Below are 23,633 nucleotides of genomic sequence, written 5' to 3'. Positions count from 1 at the left end.
CCTACTACACCTCCTACTACCCCAACTACTACTATTCCTACTACACCTCCTTGTAACGTACATGTAAGATTTGAGTAGCTGAGATGTGAACTGTAGAAATATGACAATGTAGATTTAGCTCATTCCATGTTATAATAATATAAGATGTGTTCAGAATTAAGTCAGAGACATATGGTCACCAATTAACATCTGAAGGGACAGAGCATCCTCTAGACGGGAGGTGACACCTGGATGCCAATAAGATTTGTCACCTTCTGGAAATCTGGAAGGAAAAGGCTCTAGACATTTCAGCTTTATAACACAGCGGGAGACCAGAGGTGGTTCCGATTTGTCTGGAAGCTTTGACGTATATCCACAGATCAAAGGAATCTATTTAATCTCTCAGAAAAGCTAAAATCTTAGTTGCAGAGAGATGAAAATACTGCTTTCTGATTGGACACACTGTAGGCTACATCTGCATGTAAAACTGTATTTGTAGCCTCTGTAGAATCCCAGATAAATGCAGGAAATGGTCATATGGCGCCTGATTACGACAGCTAAACAGTGATTGGTACTGTTGCGATCGGACTGATGCACTGGTGTCGGAAATTCAATCCCTGACTTGGTGATTCAAACCATTCCTGGTCCAATCAACTTTGGGCAGTTCAATACCCAGAACGTCCTGTGGGCAGGTACAGGAACACCCCCCAGAGTTGATTGGCTAATGTCCAGCCTATGTCCATATTTCAATAAATTGAGGACCTGGGATATGGACATTGTGATTCGTATGGAGCCCGTCCCATTGACTGACGGATTGTGGACTTTCCGCGACTTGCTCCAGTTGCAGGATAAATCTTGGTAAAAGTTTTATTTCTGTTTTTTATTCCCTTTAATTTTATAGTGAATAGCCAATTGTGTGTCTTTTTGTATTTTTTGTATTTTCTGTAACTTTTTATACTTTGTACATACAGTATTTTATGCACTGTCCACTTTCGGAATATTAAATCATAAAATTACTAAGTGACTTCTGGGTAATTAAGCTCAGGCTCATATCTCCGGAGAGATTGTATTGTATTGTATGTTAATGCCTTTATATGCTCGGTCAAGCTCATTGCCAATCTGTATGCAATTGCCCTGCGTGTTGGCAGATTGCATGCAGATTGTAAAGGTCACAGGTCTTCCAGACGGAGATCTACTCTATTCCTACTATACCTCCTACTACCCCAACTACTACTATTCCTACTACACCTCCTACTACCCCAACTACTACTATTTCTACTACACCTCCTACTACTCCAACTACTACTATTCCTACTACACCTCCTACTACTCCAACTACTACTATTCCTACTACACCTTCTACTATTCCAACTACTACTATTCCTATTCCCCAACTACTACACCTCCTACTACTATTCCCACTAAACCTCCTACTACCCCAACTACTACTATTCCTACTACACCTCCTACTACTCCAACTACTACTATTCCTACTACACCTCCTACTACTCCAACTACTACTCTTCCTACTGCACCTCCTACTACTCCAACTACTACTATTCCTACTACACCTCGTACTACCCCAACTACTACTATTTCTACTACACCTCTTACTACTACTGTTCATACTAGCCCAACTACTACTATTACTGCTTGTCCCAGTTTGTTGCTCTGCCCCCTCCGCTGCCCCAGGAATGCCCCCCTGCTGTCTCTCGTCCTGCCGAGCCGCGCAGGACGAGAGGCTCGGCTCTTCTCACACCTGCCGCTATCTTATCCTGCAGAAATGTTCCGGACAGCGGCGTCAGGCTAACGCCACAAGGTCCTGGCATCCGCAGCGCGGGCACGAGGAGTTCCCGCGCTTGCGGATGCCTCTGGACAAAGGCCTCGCTCACAAGAGTACGACCCATGTTCATAGGGGTGTGCCCCGTTGCTCGCCCACGGCCCTCCCACCGTTGCCAGGACGACCGGGAAGCATCCTGCATCGGTTTAAGAGACTGATGCCGGGCTCCTTGGTCATCCATTTCGCTGCCAAGCCACAGAGGGATCCCAGCTGAGGCGGGACCCTTGTGGCCACTCTGCATAGACCCCCCAAGGATAAGGGGGAGCCTCCTCAAGCTGCTGCTCTGCACACCCCAGAGAAGGGGGAGAACCACGCAGCTGCCCACCGCAAGCCCCAGAGAAGGGGGAGACCTCCGCAAGCTGCCCCACCACAAAGCTCCAGGAGAAGATAGAGATACGCCAGGTGCCATTTGCAGTCAACCAGGACTTGGGGGGAGGATTGTTACCGCTGACACTGGTAATACTCCAGGACTGGGAGTACCGCTGACACTGCTAATACTCCAGGGCTGGGAGTACCGCTGACACTCTGTTAATACCCTGGGTCAGGACTATCTGCTGGGGGCCCCACGATACTCTGCCTAATACTCTGGGGCCCGGATTACCCGCTGTTGCTGTGTGCTAGAACTACCCCCTTGCTGTGTGCTGAGCATGGTCACCCCCGCTGCCGTCCGCTGTGAGCCAGGACACCCGCTGGAGCCGTGAGTGTATGCACCCCTGTTTTATCCCCCCTGGACTGTTCTTGAACTCTGTTCCCCCTCTGCTCCCTACTTGGATTACAAATTGCTAGAGACTCTAACTTGCCCCTTGGGGACGGATTACAATTATTTTGAGCCCTCTCCTTGCTATTTCCATACTGGGCACTGTCCCACTTCCTGCAATCCCCCCATTCAGTGACTGTCATTTGTCTCAATAAAGCTTTGTGTGTTTGCCATCCGCCTTGTGTGTTCTGTCCTGCCTACCCTCTGTCACACTACTAAACCTCCTACTACTCCAACTACTACTATTCCTACTACATCAACTACTACTATTCCTACTACACCTCCTACTACCCCAACTACTACTATTCCTACTACACCTCCTACTAAACCGCCTACTACCCCAACTACTACACCTCCTACTACACCTCCTACTACTCCAACTACTACTATTCCTACTACACCTCCTACTACCCCAACTACTACTATTCCTACTACACCTCCTACTAAACCGCCTACTACCCCAACTACTACTATTCCTACTACACCTTTTACTACCCCAACTACTACTAGTCCTACTACACCTCCTACTACTTTCACTACTACTAATCCTACTACATCTCCTTCTACCCCAACTACTACTATTCCTACTACACCTCTTACTACCCCAACTACTAATATTCATACTACACCTCCTACTACCCCAACTACTACTATTCCTACTACACCTCCTACTACCCCAACTACTACTATTCCTACTACACCTTCTACTAACCCCAACTACTACTATTCCCACTATACCTCCTATTACCCCAACTATTACTATTCCTACTACACCTCCTTTACCCCAACTACTACTTTTCCTACTACACCTCCTACTACCCCAACTTTTACTATTCTTACTACACCTCCTACTACCCCAAATACTACTATCCCTACTACATCTCCTACTACCTCAACTATTACTATTCTTAATACACCTTCTACTCCATCAACTACAGTATTATTATTATTATTCCTACTATACCTCCTATTACCCCAACTATTACTATTCCTACTACACCTCCTACTACAACAACTACTACACCTCCTACTACCCCAACTAGTACTATTCCACTACACCTCCTACTACAACAACTACTATTCCCACTACACCTTCTTTTACCCCAATTAAAACTATTCCTACTAAACCTCCTACTACCCCAACTACTACTATTCATACTATTATTATTATTATATAGTAGTTATAAAGCGCCAATAGTTCGCTCAGCGCTGTACATTACAAAGGGGGACAGAACATGTGACAGAACAATACCAATACAATGCAAAACATGAGGGGATCGAGGGCCCTGCTCTTTCGAGCTTACAATCTAGGAGGGAGGGGATGGTGGCACAGGAGGAAATAGCTGTAGGGGATGGAGTGGTAGGAAGAGTGGAGGAGGTCGGCAGGTTAGCAGGGGGTGGGGTAGGCTTCCCTGAAGAGATGGGTTTTCAGGGTGCACCTAAAGGAGAGGAGAGTAGGTGATAATCTGATGGGTTGGGGCAGGGAGTTCCAGAGGATGGGTGACACCCTGGAGAAGTCCTGGAGGCGGGCATGGGAGGAGGAGACCAGGGAACTAGAGAGAAGGAGGTCTTGTGAGGAGCGGAGTGTGCGTGTTGGGCGGTACTTGGATATTAGGTCAGTGATGTAGTTCAGGGCAGTATGGTGGACGTCTTTCTACGTCAGTGTTAGGATTTTGAATTTGATCCATTGCGCAATCGGGAGCCAGTGGAGGGATTGGCAGAGGGGGGTGGAGGACACTGAGTGGAGGCCAGTGGAGGGATTGGCAGAGGGGGTTGGCAGAAACGGAGCGGTTGGAAAGGTGAATGAGTCTGGCAGCTGTATTCAGGATCGACTGAAGCGGGGAAAGCCAGCGGCGAGGCAGGCCAGTAAGGAGGGAGTTGCAGTAATCGAGTCGTGATATGATGAGGGAGTGGATGAGCTGTTTAGTGGTTTCTGGGGTTAGGAACGTGCGGATTTTGGCGATGTTGCGGAGGTGCAGTCTGCGCAAGTTTGTTAAAGATTGGACTTGGGGCTGGAAGGATAGGTTGGAGTCCAGAATGACACCAAGTACTCTGGCCTGCGGGGCGGGTTTGATGGTAGCGTTGTTGGATGTGACGGAGAAGTCAATGGGGGGTGGTGTCCGGGCTGGGGGGAAGACAAGAAACTTGGTTTTGGAGAGGTTCAGTTTAAGGAAGTGGAGCGACATCCAGTCTGATATGTCACTCAGTAGGTGTGTGATTCGGACGGAGACCGAGGGGGTGAGGTGGGGGGTTGAGAGATAGATTTGTGTGTCTTCGGCATAGAGGTGGTAGTTGAAGCCGTGAGAGTGTATGAGTTGGCCAAGGGAGGAGGTGTAGATGGAGAAGAGAAGGGGCCCAAGGACAGAACCTTCAGGGACCCCAACAGAGAGGGGGAGTGAGGGGGAGGTGGTAGCATTATAGGTAACGCTGAAGGAGCGTTGTGACAGGTAGAATGAGAACCAGGAGAGAGCAGAATCTCTGAGGCCGAGGGAGTGTAGTTTTTTGAGGAGGAGGGGGTGGTCGACTGTGTGGAAGGCCGCAGAGAGGTCAAGGAGTAGGAGCACTGAATAGTGGCCATTAGCTTTGGCGGTTAGCAGGTCGTTGGAGAGTTTAAGTAAGGTAGTTTCGGTGGAGTGTAGGGGACGGAAGCCGGACTGTAGGGGATCGAGGAGGTTGTTGTCATTGAGGTGAGAGCATAGGCGGGTGTAGACTAGGCACTCGAGGAGTTTAGATGTAAACGGGAGCAGAGAGATGGGTCTGAGGTTGTTCGGGTCATTGGGGTCCAGGGAGGGCTTTTTAAGTATGGGCGTGATGTGTGCATGTTTCAGAGGGGAGGGGAAAGTGCCGGAGGAGAGGGAGAGATTGAAGATGTGGATGAGGGAACGTAGGATGGAGGGGGAGGGAGGTCGTAGGAGTTGTGAGGGGATAGGGTCGAGGGGGCAGGTGGTGAGGCGGGCATCAGAGAGGATCTTGGAGACTTCCTCGATGGTAGTAAGGTCAAAGGTGCAGAGTGTTGGGGGAGCTTCAGTATGAGGAATGTAGGGTGGGGTGGAAGTGGAGGTCAGAGCAGTGGTGGGGCCGTGGGAGAGGGGTGATGAGGGGGTAGCTGAGTGAGGGGGAACGGGGTTGGAGGGAGTTTGAGCAGCGACGAAGTCCCTGCGGGTTATGTCAAGGGGGAAGGGGGGATGAGGGGGTAGCTGTGTGAGAGGGGACAGGTTGAGAGGGCGTGTGAGTTGCGGCAATGTCCTTGCGAATTGTGTCAATCTTGTTTTTGAAGTGATTGGCAATCTCAAGGGCAGTGAGTGAGGTGCTGGGTGGAGGTGGGGGTGGCGAGAGTAGAGAGTTGAAGGTGGAGAAGAGTCGGTGAGGATTGGAGGAGAGGGTCTTGATGAGGGTCAGGAAGTAGTCTTGTTTGGCTGCGTGGAGGGAGGAGGTGTAGGTGTGGAAGGCAGATTTGTAGCGGGTGAAGGCTTGTTGGGACTTTGTTTTGCGCCATAGTCGCTCCAGGGCACGACTGTGTCGTTTGAGGGTTTTGGTGTGATCAGTCTGCCATGGCTGGAGCGGTCGGGGTCTAATGTTGCGTGTGGTTAAAGGCGCTAGTGAGTCAAGGGCTGTTGACAGCACGTTGTTGTAGGCGGTCATAGCCAAGTCGGGCAGGACAGGGGGAGGATGCTGTCGTGGAGTTGATCAGCTGCAGAGTGGAGGGGGGCAGGGTTAAGGTTGCAGAGGTTGCGGCTGGTAGTAGTGTGACATTTGGAGGGGTAGGCGTTGGAGGACGAGGAGATAGAGAAGGTAATCAGGTTGTGGTCAGAGAGAGGGAAGGGGGTGTTAGTGAGGTTGTGGGGAGCGCAGCGGTTGGAGAAGACAAGATCAAGGATATTACACTAATATTTTTATTTGGGGTTGTAGGAAGTGTAGTAAGAATATTAATAGTTGGGGTAACAGGAGGTGTAGTGGGAATAGTAGTAGTTGGGTTAGTAGAAGCTGAAGTAGAAATATTAGTAGTTGGGGTATTATGATGTACAATAGAAATAGTAGTAGCTTAGGTAATAGGAGGAGTAGTCAAAATAGTAGTAGTTGAGGTAGTAGGAAGTGTAACAGGAATAATAATAGTTGGGGTAGTAGGAGGTGTAGTAGGAATAGTAGTAGTAGGAATAGTAATAGTTGGTGTAGTAGGAAAAGTACTAGTTGGGGTAGTAGGAGGTGTAGTAGGAATAGTAGTAGTTGGGGTAATAGGAAGTGTAGTAGGAAAGGTAGTAGTTGGGGTAAAAGAAAGTGTAGTAGGAATAGTAATAGTTGGGGTAGAAGAAGGAGGAGTAGTAGTTGGGGTAGTAGGAATGGTAATAGTTTTGGTAGTAGGAAGTGTAGTAGGAAAAGTTGTATTTGGGGTAGTAGGAGGTGTAGTTGGAATAGTAATAGTTGGGGTAGTAGGAGGTGTAGTAGAAATAGTAGTAGTTGGGGTAGTAGGAGGTGTAGTAGTAATAGTAGTAGTTGAGGGAGTAGGAGGTGTAGTATGAATAGTAGTAGTTGGGTTAGTAAGAGGTGTAGTAGGAATAGTTATTATTATTATTCCTATTATACCTTCTATTACCCCAACTATTACTATTCCTACTACACCTCCTACTACCTTAACTATTACTATTCCTACTACAACTCCTACTAACCCAACTGCTATTATTGCTACTACACCTCCTACTACCCCAACTATTACTATTCCTACTACACCTCCTACTACCCCAACTTCTACTATTCCTATTACATCTTCTACTACCTTAACTATTACAATTCGTACTACACCTTCTACTACCCCAGCTACTACTATTCCTACTACACCTTCAACTACCCCAACTACTACTATTCCTACTACACCTCCAACTACCCCAACTAATACTATTCCTACAAACCTCCTACTACCCCAACTACTACACCTCCAACTACCCCAACTATTACTATTCCTACAAACCTCCTACTACCCCAAATGCTACTATTCCTACTTCACCTCCTACTACGCCAACTACTACTATTCTTACTACATCTTCTACTACAATTCCTACTATACCTCCTGCTACCCCAAGTATTACTATTCCTACTACACCTCCTACTTTCGCAACTACTACTGTACTTACTATACCTCCTTCTGCCCCAACTACTGTTCTGTCCCCACATGAAGGCGAATGAAGGTATAACTGATAATGGCTGTGTAACTTCCTACCTTCGTATCCAAGCAGTGGAGCAGACCGGACCGGCAGATGTTCAGGTTAGATGGATCCAAACGTATACACGGAAATGAAATCAGCGTGGGTTTATTTGGTCCAAAATACAGCGACAAACAGTGATACAATACTGTAAGGTAGTAGAGGTATTGATGCTGGCCTGTGATATCTTTCCTGAGGCTAACTGCTGGTCAAAAACTGATGCCTTCACAAGCCCAGGGTATTGAATGTCCTGTCACACAGCTATACAGCAGATAAAATGGCTGCAGGAAGTGACCAGAACCAAGGCTTGCCTAAAACCACGCCCAGCAGAGAAAACACTTACTAGCTATAACAAAGGCATGCAGCATGCAAATTCTGGCCAGCAGATGGCAGCAACAGATCAAGACATAGAAACAAACATGGTGAAATAAGAATTGGTGATACAATGCACAGTTAAATAACAAATATGAGGGGAACAGCACACTCCCCGTCTGAAATTCCATAAGGGATTTCACTATGACGAATGTCCATAAAATATAAAACAACCTGTAACAAAGAACATGTTAGAATGCAATAAAAATAATAATATAGTAGATTCCGAGTTGGAATAGAGAAGAACCACAAAGTTCAAGTTCAGTAGAGTTCACCCAGCAGGAATGTTCTCGATGGGTAGTATCAAAATGAGTTCGTTAATTGGCCTTGCAAACATTTTAAGCTCACCCTTTCTGAAGATCTTCAACTCCACTTTACGGACCTTGCCATCCTTGCTAGGAAGAACCTTTGTAATTAGTCCCATAGGCCAGTCAGTCCGTACGGTTTGTTGCTCCTTCATCAACACGAGGTCACCTTCTTTTAGGTTTGGTTTGTGGTGTTGCCACTTTCTTCTTCCTTGAAGAATATTGAGATACTCCTTTCGCCACCTGTTCCAGAAGTAATCAGCTAGGTATTGTACACGTTTCCAGTGTTTTTGGTAGATATTCGCATGAGTAAATTCTCCACTAGGCATTAGCATAATCTCAGTTTTTTGGGTAAGTAGGATAGCTGGAGTCAGTACGGCTGGTGTTTCCGGATCCATAGATACTGGCACGAGGGGTCTAGAATTGATGATGGCTGAAACTTCAGCGAGAAGGGTGACTAGAGTCTCATGTGTAAGTCTTGAAGAGTTTACATCCATCAACATAGAATTCAAGATGTTGCGTGAGATCCCGATCATTCTCTCCCAGGAGCCCCCCATGTGGGAACTATGAGGAGGATTGAAAATCCAGGTGCAACCCTTTTCCGCCAAGTGATCTTGAATGGATTTGGTGTCTATGTTCAGTTCTCTACAGGCTCCAATGAAGTTGCTTCCACGGTCAGACCTCAACTGTTTCACTGGTCCTCTGATTGCGAAGAACCGTCTTAAGGCATTAATAAGGCTGGATGTGTCCATGGATTCTATGACCTCTAAGTGAACGGCTCGCACACTCATGCAAGTAAATAGTACAGCCCAACGCTTACTGTTTGCGTGACCGCCACGGGTCCTGCGTGCGGACACCATCCATGGCCCGAAGACGTCTAGGCCAACGTAGGTGAAAGGCGGCTCTGTACATAGTCTGTCCGCAGGCAAATCAGCCATTTGTTGGTGTAGTTGTTTTCCTCTAGCTTTGCGACAGTGAACACAGTCATGCAATACTTGGGCCACACGTCTTTTCATACCTATAATCCAAAGGCCAGCAGACCGTAACTTGCCCTCAGTGATTTGCCTGCCCTGATGTTCAGTCTTTTTGTGGTAGTGTCGGATCAGCAAGACGGTGATATGGTGTTTGCTGGGAATGATGAGAGGATTTTGTTCTGCAACTCCTAGGTGGGCTTGATTCAAACGACCACCTACTCTGAGCAAGCCAAAACTGTCAATAACTGGATTTAAGTTGGCAAGAGGGCTTTTTATTGGAATCTGCTGTTTGTTGTATAAGCACTTCCATTCTACATTGAATTCCTCTTGTTGGACGTGATGTATTATGAGGGACTCACTATGAGAGATGTTCTCCGCAGAGAAGGGTTTATGGCAGACGTGCCAACCGTGACAATCCTTATCTTTGTGAGTATTGTGGTAACATTTCGCAATGTGCACTAACCTTGCGATAGTCCTGACGAGTCTCATCCAACTGGAGAAACGTTCAAAGCGCTGGCAACCGAGGCTGGAGGTTTGCTTTGTTCCAGTGACCAATACACTGACTTCAGCGCGGATTTCTGGATCATTATCCGGATCCTGGATGCTGAAAACTTCCTGTACACATTCGTCCGCCTGTTTAGCAGAAACTCCGGACCTGTAAGCCAAGTAGAGTTAGTAAAGGAACCTACAGACATAGGTCTAGTGGCATGATATACTCCGAATGAAGGTAAGTACCAGCACTCGTCGTCCTTCCTTAAGGATGGAGCTGGTTCTGCATGGTTGTTAAGGAATATTTTATCCATAAAGGCAACAATGTGTTGTCTCATTTCAGGCTTGCTGTTCATGGTACGCTGAAGAGAGTTAAATCTAGACTGAGCTTGTTCCCGGTTGTTCGGGAGTCTTACCCTATTAGCTCGGAAGGGTAATGGAGAAACCCAGTGATTGGTTTTGTCTTTAAAGAACTCACTGTCCATTATCTTGACAAATTCTCTGTCCTCTACTGACAAGGCTACTTTATCGTCGTCCTTGGTTGTATGAAAGACTGATCTCCCCAAATTGTTGGCAAAGAGAGGAGTAATGACGTCAGGTAGTTGTACGAGGCCTGGAGACTTCTCTTTCACCTCATAGTGATGAGGACACGGCTTAATGCAAGTTGTGCGTCCATCTGCACGCACGTACGTTTTGAAGGAGTCAATTCCTGGTTGATCTAAGCATACATTTCCTATGATTACCCATCCCAAGTCCAGTCTCTGGGCATATGGCGCATAGTCAGGACCATTACACTGTTGACGCACCTTGTGTACCCTAAGATTGTCTCTGCCGAGCAGGAGTAGAATCTCAGCATTGATATCCATAGGTGGGATAACGTTGGCTAGGTGCCTTAGGTGAGGTTGGTGAAATGCAGCTTCTGGGGTAGGAATCTCATCCCTATGGTTGGGTATTTGATCGCATTCGATCAGCATCGGTAAGGGTATTTCCGTATCCCCACTGACAGCAGAAGCGATGAATCCTTGTGCCCTTCTGCCGCTAGTCTCTATGCGGCCCGAGCAGGTGTTTAAGGTATAGGGTTCAGATGGTCCCTTTATTCCAAAGGCTTCAAAGAATTTAGGACCTGCTAGGGACCGGTTGCTTTGGTCGTCGATGATGGCATACATTTTTACTGCCTTTTCTGGTAGTCCCTCTGGGTAGACCTTGATCAGGCATATTCGGGCACAACATTTCTCGCACTGGCCCTCCCCACATACATCCAAGCATGAGCAGGAAACAGCAGTCGCTGCATTAGCATAATTTTGGGGCTCCCCGCCATGACTTGGAGCAGGACTGGTGGTGATGGCAGTGGGTGAATCTCTGGAGAGTGGGATTGGGTGCATAGCTGAGGCATGTCTTTCACTATGACACTCCTCACACTTGATGACAGATTTACAGTCCTTAGCCATGTGCTCCAATGAAGCGCAGCATCTGAAACATACCCCGAGCTCGGTGAGGATTTTCTTGCGCTCCTGTATGGTTTTGGATCTAAACCCTCTACATTTGTTCAGAGAGTGTGGTTTTTTATGAATGGGACATTCACGATTGAAGGTCTTATCTCCTGATGAGGTGGTGTACTGTTTACCCGTGGGTACTGCAGGAGATGGTAGGTTAGTCTTTCTAACACTCACGCTGCTCTTGAAGTCTCTGTGTTTATGCGTGATGCTTTCATACCTTGATGATGATGTTGCTGAAGCTGTAGTGTTGAATTCCAGGAAGTCGAGGCTGGGGCCATTCCTCATCTGGGACTGTTCATCAATAAACCTACAGAAGTGAATAAATGGGGTAAAGGTGACGTCATGCTCTCTTTTGTACCTTGAGACTGATGCCGCCCACTTTTCTTGCAGACTGTATGGTAGCTTCACGACAATTGGGTTCACTCCGTGAGCTGTATCCAGGTAGCACAGCCCGGACAGACGAGGGTCACCCTTGGCAAGCTCCAGTTCCATGAGCAGATCACTTAAATCCTGAAGCTTCTGGACATCCTTGAGATTGATCCTTGGAACGTTCTGCAGTCTCTTGAATAGGGCCTTCTCTATTGCTTCTGCACTGCCGAAGGTACGTTCGAGTCTCTGCCAGGCGGCAGCTAGACCTGCTTCTGCTTGTCCCACGTAGACAGTTCTGAGGCTTTTGACACGATTTGTGGAGCCTGGGCCCAGCCATTTGATCAAGAGGTCAAACTCCTGCTCTGCGGTTAGGTTGAGGTTAGCGATGGCGGCCTTGAAGGTTGCCTTCCAAGCTCTGTAGCTCTCTGCACGGTCATCAAATTTTGAGAGACTGGTGTTGATTAGCTCTCTGCTCACCATAAACCTGGCAAACTCAGACATATCTGATTTCTCACTGCTTGTGGCCATGACAACTTGTGATGCCCCTGGGGCGTATGAGCTGCCTGGCGTGAAGGGGTGAGATGCTTCCGGGTAGAATGATGTGGCTGCAGGGTTAAGCTTTCGTTTAGCCTCTGTGGATTGTGATGACTGCTGCTTGAGCTGTGGAGGTAGGCCAGAAAACGCCTGATAGCGATCTTTCTGTAACAACCGTCCTTGAGAGGGCACATCCGGGTAACGGTTATTAGGTTGCTCGGGTGCTGTGGGTGGCAGTGGTACCGCAGGCAGAGCTGACTTGGAGGTTTCAGTGTTGTCGGCTTGGACGGTACTGCAAACTGGGGGTGGCGCAGATACCTGATTCAGTACATAGTCACTGGTGCGATCAACTGGATCATCTATCTCCTGTGGTAGCGAGCAGACTGGATCAAGACCTTGGCTCAATGCTTGCTCAAGTAGTCTTACTTTAGCTAACGCAATTTCCTCCTGCATCTCTGATTCGAAAATCTTTATTCGAGCCTCTGCTTCTGCTTCTGCCTTCTTGGCCTCTGCTTCTGCCTCTGCTTCCGCTTCTGCCCTCTTGGCCTCTGCCTCTGCTTCCGCTTCTGCCCTCTTGGCCTCTGCCGCTGCTTCTGCCCTCTTGGCCTCTGCCGCTGCCTCCGCTTCTGCCCTCTTGGCCTCTGCCGCTGCCTCTGACCTCTTGGCCTCTGCCTCTGCCCTCTTGGCCTCTGCTTCTGCCCTTGCAAAAGATTCTTTTTCTGTGAAGGAGCGTCTTGCTTTGGATTGCTCTGCGTTTATGCGGGCCTCTAGTAATCTGTCGCTCAAGGCTGAGCTTCTTGAGCACGATGATTTGTATGACCGAGAGGAATGTTTAGATGAATTTGATCTGAGTGATCTAGTTTCTTGCAAATGCGAGATACGGAGTTCCGCTTTACCTTTAACATCCAGCACCATGACGTCTCTTTGTCTGGCTATTGATTCTGCCTTGCTCAGTTCTGATAGGGCTTCATCGATATTAGAGTCTTTTAGAAAGGTTATATACCTTGTGGACAGTCTATTGTATCTTTCTTGAGCTGTGTCCAGCCGCCCGATGGCAACTTGTAAGCTTGTGGCATCACCTGAGGAGGATTTAAGTCCGGACATGAGGGAGGAAACTCGTTCCCATTGTTCCTCCAGGTTATCACATAGCTCATCTTTCGTGGTGTGATAATTTTCAATGACCTTTACTGTCGGTTTGAGAGAGCGTCTTGGTCGTACGACTTGTTCTGCTGGAAGTGTGGATTCTGTTCCCTGCCCTTCATGATGATCAGCATCAGGTTGCATTTGCTTTAGTTCATCACTGGGGAACTGTGCAAAGTCCTTTTCGGCCATTTTGACTTAAGGTGCGCTGTCTCTTTAAGAAAATGAACTTTTGAATTGGGCGCTGAAAATCGCAGCACGGCTCCGATAGGGCACTTTGATAAAATTTCTAAGATGTTTAGAGTGAATTGCGGGGTTTTGGCGCGGCCACAACAATGTAAGGAGCGTGTATAAACAGTACTTCTATTATGCGAGCAAAAGTTAATATAGGATGTAAAGAGTGGCTTGGCGAGTTGTGGAGGACTTCCAGGCAAGAGTATAGATACTGCATATGTGCAGTGCTTCCGCATAGGCTTGTGGAACATGCACTGTAGCCGTGCAGATTTGCTGCCAATGGGCCTGTTGCTAGGGAGATTCCTGAGTGTGGTACTGGACTCTGGGGGAATCTGTAGCAGGGTATGGACTTTAAGGCAGTTTTTGACTGTTCTGTCCCCACATGAAGGCGAATGAAGGTATAACTGATAATGGCTGTGTAACTTCCTACCTTCGTATCCAAGCAGTGGAGCAGACCGGACCGGCAGATGTTCAGGTTAGATGGATCCAAACGTATACACGGAAATGAAATCAGCGTGGGTTTATTTGGTCCAAAATACAGCGACAAACAGTGAGACAATACTGTAAGGTAGTAGAGGTATTGATGCTGTCCTGTGATATCTTTCCTGAGGCTAACTGCTGGTCAAAAACTGATGCCTTCACAAGCCCAGGGTAATGAATGTCCTGTCACACAGCTATATAGCAGATAAAATGGCTGCAGGAAGTGACCAGAACCAAGGCTTGCCTAAACCACACCCAGCAGAAGAAAACACTTACTAGCTATAACAAAGGCATGCAGCATGCAAATTCTGGCCAGCAGATGGCAGCAACAGATCAAGACATAGAAACAACATGGTGAAATAAGAATTGGTGATACAATGCACAGTTAAATAACAAATATGAGGGGAACAGCACAACTACTACTATTCCTACTACACCGCCTACTGCCCCAACTACTACTATTCCTACTATACCGTCTACTACCCCAACTACTACTATTCCTACTACCCCAACTACTACACCTCCTTCTACCCCAGCTACTGCTATTCCTACTACACCTCCTACTACCCAAATTTTTATAATTTTTTCTACACCTACTACCCCAACTACTACTATTCCTACTACATCTCCAACTATCCCAACTACTACCTGGATAGTGAGCCTGACGTTAAGAGGCAGGCCTCCCGTACAACTCTGGCTCAAGGACTGCTGATGGTGAGACAGCGGCTACAGGGTCACAGTGGGGTATGAGTGCCTGTGATCTGTCCAGTAATAGCTGGTAAGCAGATGAGCTGCAGAGCGGGCCGGAGGCAGAGAGCAGGATTCTGATGCAGCTGTGCTGGATGGATGGATCACAGAGCGGCGCGTTCTGAGGATGCAGGGTCAGACGAGTAGTGTTCGGTATTGGTTGGGCAGATCAGGTTTTAGCGGCAGGAGGAAGCGTAGTCGGGTTAAAGGGCCGGGTCAGCAGCAGAAGATCAATCAGACAGGAGTGGAGACAAAAGGCAAATCCAAGGCAAGCCAGAGGTCAGAGCAGGTAGCGGTCAAGCGGAGGTCAGGAACAAGCTGGTTCAGTATCAGAGGACAATCACAAGAATCGGAACACAAGCAGACATGAGACCATACGGCAATGGAACATCTAGTGCAGTCAGTTTAAATAGCCTTTTTGGCGCCAGCATTAGTGACAGGTGCGCTCCTATATGCGCGAGTGTGCATGTGTGTGTGCATATGTCCAAGCATCCACACATCAGCTCGGCTCATAAGAACTCTGCACATGCGCACATTTGTGCACCGAGGATCTTCGCCTGCACTGTGGGCAGGCCTTTCCTGACATTGCCCCCTCCCTATGTGCAGCCTCCAGATGCCCATCTAACTCCTTTTCTGTGGGTGATTAAGAAAAAATTCATGAATGAAGTCTGTAGTATGCACGGTATGTGCAGGTTCTCAGGAATTCTCCTCTGGCCCATACCCTTTACATTTAATCAGGTATTGTGTCTGGCCCCCCTTCTCCTACAGTCCAAGACAGCCTTGACCTCAAATTCCTCCTCTACGTCAATTAAAGTTTTAGGGGGCCTTGACCTCTGATCAGAAAAGGGATCTAGCACTGAAGGTTTAAGTAATGATACATGGAACACTGGGTGGACCTTAAGAGATTCTGGTAATGCTAATTCATATGAGACATCATTAATTTTACGTCTTACCGGAAATGGTCCCACAAACTTAGGTGCTGGCTTCCTTGAAGGACATGGCATCTTCAGGTTAGTTGTGGCAATCCAGACCTGGTTTCCTAGCTGCAGGATCAGTTCTCCCCTTCTCATTTTATCAGAAACCCTCTTGTTATCCTCATGGGCTTTTGTGACAGACTCCTGTAACAACTTATTGTTAGTATAGAACAGGGGTCTGCAATCCACGGCTCTGGAGCCGCATGTGGCTCTGTCATCGCTCTGCCCTGTCCCTGTCACTGCAAATATATATCACATCTGACAATATGTGACACCCCACAGGTGTGAGATGGGGAAACAGCTTTCATTGTCTGAACACTGATTGAAGTAAATTAAAAATGTTCTGACATTCTGCAGTTTAGCCACAAGATGTCACTGTTTCTAACAGCCTCAGACTGCATAGATATTTCTATATTCATGAAGGGGTGTGGTTTACACACGGGAGCTCAGTGAACAGGAAGGGAGACTGCAGCCATGTTTTGATGTTGGTGAAGGAAAGGAGCCATGTGAGCAGAGAATCTGTTGGCTTCCAGGTGTGAGAACTGCAGCTAAGTGAAGCTGATGGTGTTCAAGACGCTGATCCTGTTCAGAGAAAGGAAGATTGCTGCCAGGAAGGCTGATGAGATCGCATGCTTGTTGGAGAGACATTTGTTCTGTTCAGAGTCACCAGCGGCTGCAATACAGACCCAGGTCGGTAAGATCGTGCACGCACCTCATTTCAGTGTTTGCGCCTATAAGACTGAGTCTAGGCCTATAGTTAGTTAGGGTCTCTGTTTGTGTCAGGCCACAAGTGTTATTACTGATCATTGGAAGGACTCCACAACTTAAAGTGACATTTCACATTGGAGAGCTGATAAAATCCCACAAACTCAAGCCAGACTGGTGTTTTGCTCAGAAGGAATACTCAGGCACGTGCTACAGGACCAGTTATGGGAGGGGGAATACTGTAGATTTGTGTAAGATTGTAAGCTGTTGTGCTGCACCGCAGGCTAGCCCATACCGTACACCCAGACACTGATTCCTGCTCTGTAGGGTAATAACAGGTAAGGTGTGGCAGCTTAGTTGTGCCCCCCAGTAGGTAAATTACTACACCTTCTACCTTCATCCATCAGAAGGCGCCGTGCTGTGCAGCACAAGGGTCTCAGCCTTTGGGCTGGGTGTATGTAAATTTATTGTATGTTCCCAGCATTTGTGGTTGTGTTTATTTGCCACATCTAAGTAAAATTCTGTGGTGACAAAAGCTGGTGTTGGGGTTGCTTTCCTCGTTCGTGACTTCGCTGTATCCTGGTGAGCCCACCCCGGTACACGGCTTACACAGGCACGAGATTTATTGTGATAGGGTGGCCAAGCATGGATAAATCCAAGAAAAGAAAAGTTTCAGAAGAAACCAGAGTGTTTAGGTCCTCACGCAGACGGGACGTTGTTACAGCCGCTGTTTTTGACATTTTTTTCTACAGCCAGTAACCCCCCAGCATGTTATCCTATGTGTCCATACACACATAGACTGGAATCAATGTCTTTTGGCTGGGACGTTTTTTGGCTTGAAAAAAACCCAGGACTAGTGGGCTTCTAGAGGAGTTTTTTAGCTGTAAAACTGCTCTAATGCTGAAAAAATGCTGTAAAATGCAGCTAACCAGCATTTTTGGACTTTTTTGACCAAAAGAAAACCACTAAAAGATGCAAACGGTGAAAAACTCGTGAAAAAACCACTAAACGCTAATTCAAAAACGCTAAAGAAAGCTGAAAAACTCACGTTTTTAACGTGACTTTACACAACTAACATTACCAGCTGTGGCAGTGCGGTGTCCTGCCACGATCAAAATCAAGCTGATAACCCTGGATTCTCAACCAAGCAGGTTGAGGGGCTCCAGAAGATTGATGTAATGCAGAGGAAACTGGCTTTTCGGTTTTCTCATTTATTCATAGAGTCTGTTTTGGGATCTGGAGCCTGGAGATTTCAAAGAGATCTGGAAGGGATTAAATCTCCAATCCTGGGACCAGGTTTTGGTAATGGCCAGGACACTGATTGTACAGGTGGGTGCAGGGCTTTTTGTAGAGGCCTAACCCACGGTTCTGAGCTCCACCTCAGCAGACAGGAGTCAGGAGGACTCCATCCTGTCAGACATGAGGTGTCTGCCTTGGAGTCAGATGGGCTTTACCAAGGAGAGGTGGAAGCCAGACTAGCTGTGTGCGAGAGCCAAATTTGGGAAGAGTCTGCAGGAGATAGACATCAAAACTGTGTACAAGCCAGGAGGCTCAATCTTTGTTGTTTTGCTTGATGGTGGATACCCCTGCGTGGGAAACATTTTTGTTGAACTTTTTCTTTTAAATAAAATTGGGCAAAAAGGCCCTTAAAGAAGCGAGTTGCTGTGTGCTTTAACCAGAAAAGCTCTACCATTTTGTAGCGAGTTCCCACACAGCATTATCAGAACATCCCATGTGCATGAGGACTAATGCTGAAAATGCAAAAAGTGGTAAAATGCTGCAAACTGTGTGTTTTTGGACTTTTTTTTTTTTGACCTCCCCAATTTTTTTTTGGTAAAAAAAACCCGCTAAAAACCGCAAATGTGGAAAAATGTGGGAAAACGCAGCTAAATGTGGCTAAATGCTAATGCAAAAATGCTAAAAAAAAGGTGAAAAACTCCTGTTTTTAATGTGACTTTACACAACTAACGTTACCAGCGTTATCAGAACATCCCGTGTGCATGAGGACTAAAAGTACGATGGCAGATTTATTTGCTTTCACTACTGACGAGACTGGTTTACCGGTATGCTTAATCTCTCGGCACCTCCCTTTAAGAGTTTCAGAAGCCAGGAGGCGGGGTTTTAGGGTCATGTTTCCACCGTGATTCGCCGTCACGGCAGTCACATGATTGGAAAAGGTCCTGATTGCAAAGGGAGATCAGGACCTTTCTGTGAGTCAGGGCAGCGTTTTACCACGTTTAGCTGCATTTTCCCGCATTTTTCCGCATTTGCGTTTTTTAGTGTTGTTTTTACCCACAAAATTTTTTTGGGGGTCAAAAAAAGCCCAAAAATGTGCAGTTTTACCACATTTTGCTGCGTTTTTCAGCATTAGTCCTCATGCACACAGGACGTTTTGATAACGCTGGTAATGTTAGATGTGTAAAGTAACGTTAAAAACAGTTTTTTTAGCGGTTTTGCATTAGCGTTTAGCAGCCTTTTGCCACATTTAGCTGTGTTTTCCCGCATTTTTCCGCGTTTGCGGTTTTTAGTGTTTTTTTTTTTTTTTACCCAAAAAATATTTTTTGGGGGGTAAAAAAAAGTCCAAAAATGCGTAGTTTTACCATGTTTTTCAGTGTTTTTCAGCGTTAATGTTCACGCACATGGGACGTTTTGGTAATGGTGGTAATGTTAGCAGTGTAAAAGTCACGTTAAAACATGAGTTTTTCAGCTTTTTGTAGCTTTTTGTGTTTTTCTGTGTTTGCATTTTTTAGCTTTTTTTTTTTTTTTTACTAGAAAAAAAACCCAAAAATTTCTTTCAAACGTCCAAACACGCAGGTCTGCGGCAGTTTACTGCGTTTTACCACATTTTGCCGCATTTTTCAGCGTTAGAGTATTTTCACATTTTCAACAGCACAATTCCAGAGTTTATCAAGACATTTTGCAGGAAAACGTACGACCATCTGTCCGCCAACTGAAGCTCCGCAGAGGATGGGTGATGCAACAGGACAATGACCCAAAGCATACAAGTCATTCAACAAAACAATGACTGCAACAGCACAGAATACGCCTTCTGGAGTGGCCCAGTCAGAGTCCTGACCTCAACCCGATTGAAATGCTGTGGCATGACCTTAAGAGAGCGATTCACACCGGACATCCCAAGAATATTGCTACACTGAAACAGTTTTGTAAAGAGGAGTGGTCCAAAATGACTCCAGATCGTTGTGCAGGTCTGATCTGCAACTACAGGAAACGTTTGGTTGAAGTTATTGCTGCCAAAGGAGGGTCAACCAGTTATTAAGTCCAAAGGTTCACATACTTTTTCCTCCCTGCACTGTGAATGTTTACATGTTATGTGCAATTAAACCATGGCAACATCTAATGTTTGTGTAGTATTATGTTCAGCAGACTGTGTTCTTCTATTGTTGTGACTTAGATGACGTTCAGAGCACATTTTATGCCCAATTCATGCAAAACTCCACGTAATCCCAAGGGGTTCACATACTTTTTCTTGCAACTGTATCACAGGGTGGATGTGTCTGAAGGATCCTGGAAAAGGTAACCCATTTTCCAAGGACTGGAAAGAGAGAACCTAGAGACCGTGGGCTGCTGCCATCCCTCGTGTGTTAGAGTCAGCTGTGTGTGTAAAGGGAACATAGTGTCCAGTGTCCTGAAGAGCTCAGTCTATTTGATTCCTAGTGAAAGGACTTTGCTTGGACTGTTCACCAGAGGAAGATCAATCTCCTCAAGTTTCTATAAGCTCATAGATTTGGAGTATCCCACTCAATTCCCTAACTCTATCCAAGTTACCCTAAAGTAAAAACACCAAAAAGAACACCCCTGGACTGTTCATTGAGCCAAAGAGTGACTGTGACTGTGTGCCTGGCTGCGAGGCAACTACTGGGGAGAGAACTCCATGCAATCTACTAAGCGGCTCCTGTGGGGAAAGTGCTCTGCTACCATAGATGCCCCATTAACATCACCAGAAATGGGAGGAAACAAATGACAATTGTATCTTCAAGAAAAATGTGACTAATAAGTGGTGGTGATGATGGTGATGATGATGATGGTGATGATGATGATGATGATCTGTACATACAGGAGGGAGAATGTAATTCTTATTATGAATACTTTGTGTGTCTACAGGGAAGGATCATGTGATCATAGTAATGGATGATGTGGAGGACAGCAGTGATCAGGAGAAGAAGCGGATATTGGAATGTCTTGGTAACACAGGAGAAATGTACAGCAATCTCTTTTTATTTAGTCATCAGGAAAAGCAGTCAAATTTTCAGAGATTGTTCTTATTTCTTATGGAGATCAATAAACATCTACCACAAGCTGCTGCAGAAGGTAACATTTCAGCATTTTAAACTTATACATTCTGATTTTAGTTATTTTTCACTCTTTGGAATGATATTTATTTGGTTTCTCATTAAAAGTAAATATTCCAGTATCCTGTAGGCCCCTTTCACACCTGTTAGCAGATCCATTTGCTCAGCGGGAGATCTCTCTGCTGTTCCCCACTGAGCAAGTAGATGATAGGGCCGTGTCCACTCCACTACTGCAGAGCGGACATAGACACAGCTCGCTGTACTCTATGTATGGGCAGTCAGAATGGACCGCCTGGCCATTTCCATCCGACTGCCTTCCGATCCAATGAAAGGAAAGGGAACAGATCCCCATCCATCTCTGGAGGATCGGATTGTCTGTTTTTGGGTGTAAACAGACACATGTCCAATTACACCCACCGCTCCATAGAGAAGAATAGAGGCTCCTAACGGGTCCGCGTGAAAAACGAGCAGGAAGACTTATTTGGATTGTCCATGTGAAAGGGCCCTACATGCTATCAAAAGTGTGAGTGCAGAAAATTATATAATCACGTATATATCTGTGAATTTGCATTTCCGCGCACCTTACCGGTGCCGCCATTGGCTGCTTCAGCTATCGATCACCGGGTCATGGCACATGATTCCCCGCCGGCTCCCGGGAATCGCCGAGTATCACTGAAGGGGAGAGGTCTGTATGTAAACAATACAGATCTCTCCCGTCAGCTCCTACACACACACATACACAATAGTAAAACAGCACGCAATTAACCCTTTGATCGCCTCAGCTGTCAACTCCTTCCTGCCCAGTGCCAATAATACAGTGTCAGTGCTTTTTATTAGCACTGATCACTGTATTAGTGTCACTGGGGATGTCAGTGACACCCAGTCAGTTCCCCCCCCCAGTGTCAGAATGCCCACTGCAGTTCCACAGTCATGCTATAAGTTGCTGATTGCCACCATTACTAGTATAAAAAAATTAATTCCAGTATGTGTATATATACCACCATTTTGTAGACGCTATAACTTTCACATAAACCAATTAATTTACACGTATTAGGATTTTTCTTAGCAAAGAAATGGAGCAGAATACATTTTGGCCTAAATTTATGACGAAATTAGATTTTTTAAATTTTTTTACTGGACATGTTTAATAGCAAAAAGCCGAGGTGATCAAAAGAAAACTCTATTTGTGGGGAAAAAAAGAACATACATTTAATTTGCGTGCATCGTTGCATGACAGCGCAATTGTCAGTTAAAGTAATGCAGTGCCGTATCGCAAAAAATGGCCTGGTCAGTAAGGGCGTAAACCCTCTGGAGGGCAAATGGTTAATAAAAGTTCTATAAAATCTTGGCCATTTTTGCACCTACAACTTACATTCTTCCTTCATCCCATCCACTTTCTCTCAGCCACTGCTTCCAGTACCAGGGATAAGTGACGTGGATCCCTGCTGGGACTATACAGGCAGTGTAGGATGGATCCCCTCACCTGTGGACATGTGCTGTTGACAACAACTGCCACTCTTACAGCATGGAAAGTGATAGCGACAGTTGTGGATCTGGCATGCTATAGGGAGTCCTCTGTGTTCCTGAGCTTTTACTTTACAATAACCATGGGATGTATGAAATGTTCTGTGAGCTGGTCAGGGAACAAGTGGTGAGCAGGACATCTCAGACCTAGTGTGCCCTTCAAATGCCAACACCCGGGGAAGGGACACAATAGACTCAAACATGGTGCTCTGTGATGGTTTATTACATGGAGTCCTCCCATACTGCAGGAGCGCCATGACACTTATTTGTACATTTATGTTCCTCAATTTAAACTGAAAGTAAAATGTTTTTATTTTGGATAATGTGGAGAGGGATTAGAAACCTTGACAGCTGAAAATGCTACAATTGTATATCCAAATACCCTCAAAGGTGTTCACATGCAAAGACTAATGCATTACTTTATTCATATATCAGCCAAGGATTGAACCTCAAGACCATAATGAGAACGGAGAAAAACATTTAAATAGCTCTTCAAACCCGGGGCTGAATAGAACATCTTTATGTCTCAATAAATCATAATAAAGCCATATCATTTTTATCAATCTATATATCCAGCAGTCTAAAAACGAAATTCCCTTAACAAGTATCAGGGCCCTGGACCCGGCATAAGTCATCAAATGGGCTATTATCAGGCATAACCAGGACTTTAATACATTACATATCTACATTCAGGAGACTGATCGGAATACACTGCCAAACAGGAATGGCTACACATGGATCAAAATTTGTCATTTCAATCCATTTATGGCCAGCTTTAGCAGGGATGTGTTGGACATCTGCAGAAAGACCACTGCTTCTACACAAAGGGAATATCCTCATTATAATGATGATGCATTCATCAGGCTAAGAGATACAACAAATAGGCTATTAGATTGTAAGCTCTTATGAGTAGGGCCCTCTTAAGCCTCTTGTTTGTATTGTAGCTGTACTGTCTCCCTTTATATTGCAAATATAATGTCATGTCCATTTCCATAGTACGGCTAGCTTCCTATTTTATTTATGAAGCTTTCAAAAGTTTGATCCCACAAGAAATAGCAAGGAAGATATGTTACTATAGATACTGCTTGGGAATGTTCTTGAGTAAAGCCATATGTGTGTATAAATGGGGTAGGAATCATACAACGTATATAGCCCATAACACTTATCTACCTTTTATGTGAGATCCCCATTTTGCCTTGTTAGGTGACT

General features: G+C 46.0%; 1 protein-coding gene across 1 annotated transcript in view; it reads left to right on the top strand.

Annotated features, from left to right (window-relative positions):
• The window catches only part of LOC149459567 (uncharacterized), a 172,752-nt gene that overhangs the window by 124,807 nt on the left and 24,312 nt on the right, over positions 1-23,633 (top strand). The window contains exon 10 of the mRNA XM_089680930.1: positions 20,713-20,919. Coding sequence (XP_089537056.1) covers positions 20,713-20,919 — 207 coding nt within the window. The remainder of the gene's footprint in view (positions 1-20,712; positions 20,920-23,633) is intronic.

This window comes from Staurois parvus, unplaced genomic scaffold, assembly GCF_062004578.1.
Source record: "Staurois parvus isolate SC_StPar_1 unplaced genomic scaffold, SC_StPar_1.0 ptg000254l, whole genome shotgun sequence".
NCBI lineage: Eukaryota > Metazoa > Chordata > Amphibia > Anura > Ranidae > Staurois > Staurois parvus.
This window is presented reverse-complemented; position numbering and strand designations above follow the sequence as displayed.